This window comes from Cervus elaphus, chromosome 21 (assembly GCF_910594005.1).
Source record: "Cervus elaphus chromosome 21, mCerEla1.1, whole genome shotgun sequence".
Taxonomy (NCBI): Eukaryota; Metazoa; Chordata; class Mammalia; order Artiodactyla; family Cervidae; genus Cervus; species Cervus elaphus.
The window spans coordinates 20,151,614-20,162,444 of NC_057835.1; the positions used below are offsets into that span (position 1 = coordinate 20,151,614).

At 42.1% G+C, this 10,831-nt stretch overlaps 1 protein-coding gene across 4 annotated transcripts in view; it reads right to left on the reverse strand.

The window, feature by feature from the left end:
- Positions 1-6,808, reverse strand: part of FAM91A1 (family with sequence similarity 91 member A1) — a 39,975-nt gene extending 33,167 nt beyond the window's left edge. For 2 of the 4 annotated variants that reach the window (XM_043879833.1, XM_043879832.1), the window contains exons 1-3: positions 6,476-6,798; positions 1,606-1,690; positions 422-573 (exon numbers count right to left, since the gene is read on the reverse strand). In XM_043879833.1, coding sequence (XP_043735768.1) covers positions 422-573; positions 1,606-1,690; positions 6,476-6,547 — 309 coding nt within the window. In that variant the 5' untranslated portion in view covers positions 6,548-6,798. Of the gene's footprint in view, positions 1-421; positions 574-1,605; positions 1,691-6,390; positions 6,436-6,475 lie in introns of those variants that run through there. The other 2 variants (XM_043879834.1, XM_043879836.1) reach the window with 2 other exon arrangements.
- Between the last annotated feature and the right edge of the window lie 4,023 nt (positions 6,809-10,831).

Consider the following 10,831-nt stretch of genomic DNA (forward strand, 5'->3'; position numbering starts at 1 on the left):
ATAATGTTGAGTCTATATCATCAATGATTCTTTCTACAGTTAGCACATAGCTAAATACATTAAGCTTCAAAGCTTAATGTTCAAATCTGTCACCACATTTTCAACCTTAACCACGGTATTAAAAGCAATCAATTTTATACAAACTGTGCTAACATAAATGACTGATTAACCTACAGCAGCACAAGGGGTCAACATCCTCAAGAACACAGAATAAGAACAGATACTTCCCCACCGTGAAAACACTGCTAGGACAACAGCTTGTAGCACAACAGCTACCTTGTAAACAACTGTGCTTTTTACACCATCAGTTCAGAAACAATGTCCACTGTGGCTGGGTGCCACAAAGCTGGTCATCGTCCACAAAGTGTCGGTGACGTGAAGTCTCACCCCTCCCCTAGATTCATACATCCTGTAAACTCACCTCCATGATCCCAGTATAATATGAGAATGGTGTTATCCTCAGGCCTTTTACCATGATGTCTGATAAATGATAAGGGTACAGCATGAGATGATCTCGACTGTACTTCAACAGTTCCTCGTAGTACTTCCGTTCATCTTTCTTGACATGCTTAACTGGGAGACAAAGGGAAATTCTCCAGTTTTATTTGACGTCTTACCAGTAAATGCAATGTTAAATTCTTTACAAGTTAGTGTTGTAAATGCAATGTTAAATTCTTTACAAGCTAGTATTAATTAAAAATAAAAATATGTAAACTGGAAGACAAAAAAAAAACCTAAGCTGGAACAAAGAAACAATTATAGCACAAGAAACAGACTTCAGAGAATATAAGTAAAATGTATAATGGGACAGATAAGTACAGAAGTAATTCTTAACAAATCAAAAAGCAAAGAAAGCGAGCATGGAATGTCTCCCCACCCCCCACCCCCAAACCATAAGCTATAAACCATCCAACCCCTTAGTATGATACTTTACAAAATAGCCAATCTGAATGGCAGCTTTCTATGAATCAAGTCTATTTTAAAAAATTATTTGCTGGTCTTTGTGCTTTAAATGTAAAAAGACCTCTGAGTTCCATAGAATACACACTTTACATAGAAAACCTCTCTCTGAAATACTATGTTTAAAATAAGAGTAACAAATGGGAGGGAAGATCAGCAGAATAATCTGACAGATAAAAGTCAAACATTAAAAAAGAGAAGTTCAAAAAACATGGAGCCAATTATGTTTAAAATTTGTTCCAATTATTATAGAAAGAGGCTTTATTAAAGTTACATTATTTGGAAAATTTATAGAAAACAAAACAAAAAACTCAAAGTCAAAAATCAAGAAGTAATATAATTCTTTCTGGCACATTTTCTCACAAAAAGTAAAAAAGAGGACATCTGAATCGAAATTAGTACTCTGTAGGTAAAATAAATCTATAAACAAGACTCTAAAAAATAATTTTCATTGGAATTAGAAGGAAAAATCTACTTGCTAATGCAACTTATTGTTAGGTGTAATGGGTCATTATAGAATTTCATAAAGTCTGTACATGAACGATTTCAGTACTATGAAATACGGTGAAAAGATAGGAGAGATTTATGAAAATGATAACTCAGTAACAGTCAATTCTATCTCAATGTAAAAATCTCTCTACTTACCTAAGTTATTTCTATATCGTAACTGATTACGGATACTGTACAGGACAACCTGCTTCTCATATTCTCTCTGTGAATTTCCAAGACTCTAAAAAAAAAAATTCAAATAGATTTTAAATAACTAAACCAACAGTACTCTTCCTCCTTAAAATTTCAATACCATGCCCCCCAATTTTATCCTGGAATCTCTAAGTTTAAGAACTGAGTAAAGGTTTTCTTAAACTTTATCATACAAATTTTCCTGCAATAGTATTAGAGCAAAAAAAAACCAATGTGTTTATCTTCAGTCTGCCTCTCTAAAAGGATTTACTGACTCTATCTAAAGTATTTTATATGTGTGTATGTGTGTATATATATATATGTATGTATATACATATAAAGAGCAGTCAGAGAGCATAACTGCACTTAACAAAAAACTAAATTTTACTAATAAAAAATTTCCTTCTTGCCGGTTTCCAATTTGTGTGAATAGGATGGATGGTTTCTTGCACCTACATTTTTTTAAATTTAAGAATGGCCACTAAGAACAGATCCCTGTCTGATAACTACTTACAGAAGGCTATGATTATTAAAAATTAAGATTTCTGAGGAATGCATATTTCAAATGTACCTCTAAATAAGATTATTTCCTAAAACGTCATCTAATGGTCTCATTAGAAGACATTTAGACAAGTCTAGAAAATAAGAGTTGCCTAAATTTCCGATATATTTTTTAATGAGCAAAATACTTTCTAGCTGTGAACTTAAGTGTTTTAAGTTCAAAATTGGTTTTTCATGAAAGCAAAGTGTAAGCTGGTCTGATTAGAGTTACCATTACATTCAATGTGAGACCATAAACTTCATTTAATATGTGACTGCTATCCCCCTTCTAATTATTAGCCATGATCTTTCCAACATACTATAAAAAACATCTTAAGAGATTAATGGAATGTTCATTGGAAGGACTGATGCTGAAGCTGAAACTCCAATACTTTGGCCACCTGATGCAAAGAACTGACTCATTGGAAAAGATCATGGTGCTGGGAAAGATTGAAGGCAGGAGGAGAAGAGAACAACAGAGGATGAGATGGTTGAATGGCATCACCGACTCAATGGACAAGAGTTTGAGTAAATTCCAGGAGGTGGTGATGGACAGGGAGGCCTGGTGTGGTGCAATCCATGGGGTCGCAAAGAGTCAGACATGACTGAGGTACTGAAGAGATTAATGACAGAAAAGATCAGAGGATTCAGTTACTATACACCTTACTCGTAGGTTTTTGAAAGCCAAGGTACATGTCCACATACATACTTTCATTTAAGGCCATCTTCATAAGACAGATGAAACACATTTAACTGGTACATAACTGGAACTATTGGTGGGTAGCATTTTAAGAAAAAAGGGACATAATGCGAGAAAACTAAAATGCTGAAATACATGTGCTTACATTATTTTCATCCACTTTAATATTACAGGTAGTTAGAAGTTAAAGTTTATCACAGAGAAACTGCTCTCCCATCTCTGATGCAGCCCCAAAGCCAAGCTCAGGACTGAAGATATTTAGGGGATTCAAAATACCAGGCTTTCTGTAAAACTTTTAAAGGCTCTCCTCTAGCTCTACTGCCAAATAAAAGTCTCTTTTTCAGGGAACACAAAACACAAATACACACACACACTCACTCACTCACTCAGCAGACAATCTGCTAAAATCTTAGCAACTCTCAAACTTGAGGATTTGCTCTTCTGTTTCAAAATAAGTCCCTTAATTTATCCTAACTTACAACCATTTTCTTCCTTTAAAATTCTGTTCCTGGTTAACTCCAGGATACAAAGTGTAAATCAAACCACTTACACAAAATATAAGGGCCCTGTTATTTGTAAGCTAATTAGAGAATAGAGCTATTAAACATCTAAGTCTTTGCCATAGTCATTAATTAATGACTGGTTCTGATCAATACATGTGTGCACGCACAAATAACTAAAAGCTACATCAAAAGCTGATTCTATTCTTCACTACTCTGGTACATAAAATATTAACTGCTTTGTTCACAAAGATTCTTTGCCTTCTCTTCCACTCCTACCCCAAATTTCCCACCATTCACATTTTAAAACACTGTTGCCTCTATAGGAGGCAACTAAAGAAAGGTCATTTTACTCTGAGACAGTGCTGACCCTGCAGAAACTCCAACCAGGTCTGATAAATGAAGCTGGGCTGCATATAAAAGGAACTGTAACAGATGGAGTGCCACAGAAACTGGCTGTAAAACATCCACTGTGCATCAGATTAGCATAAAGCATTTTTTTCTAAAGCTTTTGCTCCACAAATCCTGTCCCAATGTGCACCCCCCCAAAGAAGTACATAGTATTTTTTTTTTAAATTGACCCTCCTTGGATCACACAGAACCATATCATAAAATCTCCCTTCAGATAAAACAACTATGAACTATTTTGAACAATGAATACGGGTAAACCTATAGTTTTACCAGTAATCCTCAAACCCACAAAAATCCCCCCCCCCAAATCCTCAAACAATGGTGTGATCCACAACTTTTTAATATATTCTTGGAAGTCTAGTATAGCTCACACCAAGTAAAAAAACCTTTCACCTTATTTATACAAAAAAATTTTTTATTTTTTAAATTATTTTAAAAATTAAGAAAAATCTGAATCACCTTCCCCCAGCTTTCAGAAATGAATCACTTCCAAATTAAATGCCTCAAAACCTACTGGAAACTCCTATCAAAATACTTAGTATCTGTTAACACCAAAAAAAAAAACCCCAAATTCTTTTCACACAAGGACTATTCCCCACTTTTAAACTGACTGAGCTTTAGCTCCAGGAAAAAAATCTCAAACTGATGCTATCATTCCTTCACTCCAAAAATATTTACTGGAAGACAACTACAACCCTAGAGACGAGAGATACAGTGCTGGGGGTCAACTACTCTAGATTTAAGTCAGGGAAACCTTCTGGAGGAGTTAACATCTGGATTCAAGAAGAAGCAACAAGTAATCTATGGAGACAAGTGGTAAAAGAGCTGTGTTTGCATTTTAGAACCTTACCCCAGTATAGTATAGGGAATGGATAGGAGGGTCTTTTTCTGAAGGCAAGAGACCAGAGAGAAAGCTGATGTAGTAAACCAAGGTAGAGCCTGACCTACGAAAACAGAGCAAGGCTAAGTCCACGAAGTAACTCATACAGTTTTGCAACACCTTCGACAAGTGGAAGCTTATCCTAAGCTAAAACATCAATTCTTTTAATTGATGTTACCAAAAGAAGTTTTAATTTAATGTTATGTTTGTACCAGATTATAACAGTTTGGAGATTATTTTAATAGTTGTGACTAAGGTTTAGAAAGGCTTTTGCCAACACTAATTAAGATCGATTATTTCTGTTGGACATAATGGAATCAGCCATCTCATCTCTATTAAGCTACATTTATTGTTGTGAAAGGAAGAGTAAACATGGAAACAAAGGATTACTGGTTCTTCCAGTTGTCTTGCCATATGCCACACAAAACTCTAAAAACAGAAAGTGTCCATCAAGGTCCTCATTCAAGCTTAACAAGAGAAACTTATTCCTCCAGGTATAGGGCTTTCTTCTTCCTGCTCAAGATTAATGTCACAAGGGCAGCCCCTGCCACCCAAGAATTCAGAGTTCCTTAAATTTATCTTTCCACTTTCTTGGGTTTTGGTATCTCGAAGTGAAAGCATTTTCTCTGCCACATCATACAGTGCCAGAACCTTAAATTATTCATTACCTGGAACTAAGACCCCAAGCTGAGAGAGGAGGCAAAGTAACAATCTTTATACCATCACCACCACCATCCCAAACCCTCCAAATATGCCAGTGTTCAGAACCAATGGAAAACAAAATTTCACTCCCAACCAAGTAAAACGGTGGGAACCTGAAGGTCAACCGATGACCAGAGAAAAACAGTGCCTTCTCTACGGCATTCATCACTTCCTTCATAAGCTTCAACACCACTCGCCATACCACGTATTTACTCATTTGTTTACTGTCTTTCTTTTCTAAAATGTTAAGCTCCATGAAGACAGGGCTTTCCTTGTGTTGACTGCTGCAAATTACCTGCACCTAAAACAAGGCATAGTACATAGTAGGTGTTAAACAGGTATCTGGGAAACTGAGTAAAAAGGACACTCAAGCATTTGAGAACTATTTCTGAGGGGGAAAAAAAGACCAAACCTCCTTGTCACTCTCTTGTTGCAACATCTCTAATAAACCCATCTCTTTGGCAGGCTAAAGTCCAACAAAAGAAAGCAAGAAAGCTCTTCAAAATCCGGCCCTGACAGCTCCCACCCCCAAGCACTAACCAAGCCCCACCTCCAGACAGTGAAAGCACGCTTTCACTCATCTAAGCTTTTTAAAATGACTTTCTCTCTCGTTGGAAAATCTTTAATCCCCCTCTTTTCTAGCTATCTCTTATTCGTCTTTTAAAACCCATTTTAAATGCCTCTCCTACACATCCTCCCGATGCTCCATTGACAGTTTCTGAGTCCCCTATACTATGATGCTGGTTCGTGTGAGCAGCTATCAGCCTGTAACGCAGTCATTTGTTTCTCGTCCCTTTGCCACCATCCCCAAGTTCTCAAGATCAGGAGCTGTGTTTCAAATTTGTTTCGAAGGTTAGTCTAGCCCAGTGCCTGGTGAAACGGAGACCGCGTGCGAAGGCGCCAGGCGAATCCAGCGGACACCGTGCCATCCCATTTCGCAACAACCCCATCCTGCCCTTGTGGCCCCAGAGCCACCCCCTCCCCATCCGCGGGTTTGGGGTCGGTTAAATCCAGACCTTTAGCAGGGGCAAGGCCGGGAGTGAGCCCAGAAGCACGCGAGCAGGTGGCGGCAGGGCGGGACCGGGTCCCCAGCTTCCGTACCTGCCTCACGTTGGCCGGCAGCTTGCTCCAGGGGTAGTTGTGCCGGATGTGGAACTCCACGTCTATGTTCATGATGCCGGGAGCCTGGGCGGGCGGCAGCGGCCGGGATCGCCGCTGGCACGACGCCTCCCGCCTGCCAGCCCTCGGCCCGTCCGGGGAGCTCGCGGGAGGCCCCGCGACTCACACTGCGGACGGCCCAGGCTGCCCCATGGCCTGGGCTCCCGACAGCTCGGCGCGGCCCGGGCCACGGGGCACGGGAGCAGCGGAGAGGGGCGGCCGGACACCTCGGCGGCTCCAAGTTTCTTCCTAGTTTCGGGCTGGCCGGAAATGGCTTCGGGTGTGCGTCACTTCCGCTCGCCGGAGTGGGGCCGAGGGGCGGGGCCGGGACTGGCCTGCTGCCCAGCCCCCTGCACCCAAGTGGACCAGGTTGGTGGAGCCGGGTGGTACCCGGATAGTGACTCCGTGACCGCGCGCCCCGTATCCCTCTGTTAGTCTCTGGATGAATCAGTTGGGTTTGTAATGTCATTGCTGGATGACCCACTTTCCCCAAATGTGAGCCCGGGTGGCCCTGGAGCAGGCGGTTACAGGCACCCGGGTGGGATACCTAGAAGGAACGACTTGGGATGGGGGCCATGGTCGACTTTTAAAAGTGCAAGAGCAGTGAGGTCCCGGGGGCCCCCCAGTAGCCAAGCCTGAACCGAGGCCAGGGGGAAGGGGTCCAGGTCATGAAGGAATGTGTGAGTCAGCTGTCCCCAGAGTGGAGTGGTGGAGCAAAGGGCTAATGATCCTTGACGCCACCTGGTAGTTGTTGCATCTTGGGCAAGAGAAACAACTGGGCTGTCCTTCAAAGGTCCAAATTCTTATTTTGTTTTGCGGACTGCCCTGCAGCTTGCAGGATCTTAGTTCCCCCACCAGGGATTGAAGCTGGGTCCTCAGCAGTGAATGGCACAGAGTCCTAACCACTGGACCACCGAGCAGTTCCCACAAAGGTCCAGATTCTTACATTGTAGGACTTCAGGGAACTGAATGTTAAACAGCTGGTGCTGCTGTGGGAGAGGCTGCGAGAGAATCCAAGATAAACATTCTTGCATACAGCTGCTCTACTCCTTACAAATGTCTCCAGAGTCACTTTTAAAAGGCAGAAATTCAGCCTATCTTAATTTCAATTCTATTGGGAAGAAATTTGTGAACACTTTCGTCCAGAATTTGTTACACTGGCTTAGCAAATTCATGATCTTTGTTACTGGCAAGTAGCCATAGACCAGTTCAGTATTTTTGTGACAACATTTCAGTTTTAAACAATGGTTTTAAATAATATTCTATTACACACATGCCAGATATATAACTCGGAAAGTTTTAAAATGCCTAGGGCACAGCTCAGCAGCAGGCCAGTCCAACACATAGCAGAGACCTCATTATGTCTGATGAGTTGAAACAAATGGGCTTCCCAGGTGGCGTAGTGGTAAAGAATCCTCCTGCCAATGCAGGAGATCCAGGAGACACGGGTTCCATCCTTGAGTCAGGAAGATCCCCTATAGGAGGAAGTGGCAACCCACCCCAGTATTCTTGCCTGGAGAATACTATGGACAGAGGAGCCTGGCGGGATACAGTCCATAGGGTCACAAAGAGTCAAGAGTGGAACATGACTGAAGCAACTGAGCATGCAGGCATGCATTGGGTCTTCTTAATTGCAGCACGTGGGGTCTTTTTTTAGTTGCAGCATGTGAATTCTTGGTTGCCAGTGGCGTATGGGATCTAGTTCCCTGACCAGAGATCAAACCCAGGCCCCCTGTATTGGGAACTTGGACTCAGTCATTGGACCATTAGGAAAGTCCCCATGGAGGCTTGGTAAACAGTAATGTCCATCCTTTTAGGTCCTTGACTCAGGCCTCCGGTCATTTCTGCTTCAGTAGGACTTTGCCATTCAAGTTTCAGAGGGGTCAGAAACTGCAGAAACTGTCCTTGACTCAGGCCTCCGGTCATTTCTGCTTCAGTAGGACTTTGCCATTCAAGTTTCAGAGGGGTCAGAAACTGCAGAAACTGCAGAAGCCCCATCCCAGAAGCTACCATTCAAATTAACTTTATGGGTAAACAATATATTTAAAATTATAAGTGCAATGAGATTTGGTCTTCTCTGGCTTTACCAGTGTGGACTAAGGAAAATTACTCAGGTGTCTTGAGCAGCTGCCCTTCAGAAAGACTACAGAACTATTTCATTCCCACAACTTCAATAAAAATAAGGAGCAGAAACAACCTGAAAGTAGGGAGTTATCTGGTGGTCTAATTTCACGGTCTCCGGAACATTACTCCCTGTGGTCGATAGATTAATGACTCCCAAAATGTCTGTGTCTCAATCCCCGGAACCTGAGAATATGTTAACTTCAGGAGGCAGAAGGGACTTTGCTGATGTGATTAAGCAAAGGATCTTGAGATGGGAGATTATCCCAGATTATCTGAGCAGGCTCAATGTAATCCCAGGGTCCTTAGGAGAGGGAGGTGGGAAAGCCAGAGTCGGAGATGAAGATGTGACAACTGAAACAGAGGATGTAGTGACACAGAGCCACAGGGCAAGGAACATGGATACCTTCTTGGATCTGGAAAAAAAAAAACAGATTCTCCGCCAAAGCTTCCAAAAAGATCCTAGCCCAGCCAACTCATTTTGGACTGCTAATCTCCAGAACTCTTAAGATAATGCATTTGTGTTGTTTTATGCCACTACATTTGCAATAATTTGTTACCATGTCCATAGGAAATTAATATCCTCCCACACCAATCAAGTACTCCAACACTCAAGCAGCTGATGCATCAAATTTCATAATTAAATCATTTTAGTTGAAGTATAAATACCCTTGGAACTTCCCAGGTGGCACAGTGTTAAGGAATCTGCCTGCCAATGCAGGAGATGCAAGAGACTGCGGGTTCAATACCTGGGTCAAGTAGAGCCCCTGGAGGAGGCAATGGCAGCCCACTCCAGTGTTCTTGTCTGGAGAATCCCATGGATGAAGGAGCCTGGTGGGCTACATAGGTCATAGGTCATAAGCTTCATAGGTCGCAAAGAATCAGACATGACCGAGTACACAGGCACACACAAATACTCTTAGTGGGAATAAAACCTCTCTAGCCTTATCGTTTTTTATTATAGACAAGCTATCACATCTTTTTGAAAATATATATATATTTGCTTATTTATTGTCAGCTTCGAGTCCCCGTTGCCACGTGTCAGCTTTGCTCTAGTTGTGGCGTGCAGGCTCAGCAGTTGCGGCACACGGACTTGGTTGCCCCGTGGCCTGTGGGAGCTTTGTTCCCTGACCAGAGATCGAACCCACGTCCCCTGCACTGGAGAGTGGATTCTTAACCACTGAACCACCAAGGAAGCCCCTGTCACATCTTTTTCTGAGAGGCAGTCTGAAAGAGAAAGAGCCTGAGGATGAAATGAGGCCAGGGAACCACCAGTAGCGGAGGACAAGGTAGCTCAAGAAAGGAAAGAGGAAGTCACTGTGAACATTTCCTGTTTCACAGTTTCATCTGCACCTGGCCTGGGCCTTGGTTTTGCCTCCTGAATGTGCTTTGTTCTGTTCCATGAACCAAGGCATCCCCCCTGGCCTAGCTTGTTCCCACCCCACGGCTTTGGCCCTTGCTGTGCCCTTGACCTTGAATGCCTTTCCCCAGACCTCTGTGTAGCAGGTTCCCTTCATTCCACCCCCTGTCACTTCGAGTGACCTTCGCCAACTTCCCTGTCCAACCTAGCCACTGCTCCCCGTTCTCTCTCCAGCCTATTATCTTGGTTTATTTCTTTGTTGCAAAGAATTGCTATTTTGACATTATCCTGCATGATTTCTTGTTTATTGTCTGTCTCCCCAGCAAGAATATAATCTCCATGGAAGAAAGAAGCTTGTCTATCCTGTTCATCAGTCTATCCCCAATATGTAGATTTATGCTGCACACATAGGAAGTGCTCGATAAATGCCACTGAATACACGGAATGAGTGAATCGGTTGTGAGATAGGGAGCCCGGCTCGGAGCTCTGTGATAACCTGGGGTGGGGGGATGGAGGCAGAGCTGGGAAGGAGACTCAAGAGGAAGGGGCTCTATGTAGGCTTACAGCTTGTTCACATTGTACAGCAGAAACCAACACAACATTGTAAAGCATTTAATTATCTTCCAATTAAAAATAGATTAAAAAAATTAAAAAGCAGAAGCTGAAAAGTCCCAGCCCTATGGGTGGTCACTCAACCAAAATAAATAAATAGCTAACAGCACATCTCCAGTCCTCCTCAGCCACCTTTTACTTTAGTTTTCTCCATAACGTTTATTATCATTTAATATATTTCATATTTCACTTCATTTTTAAAATTG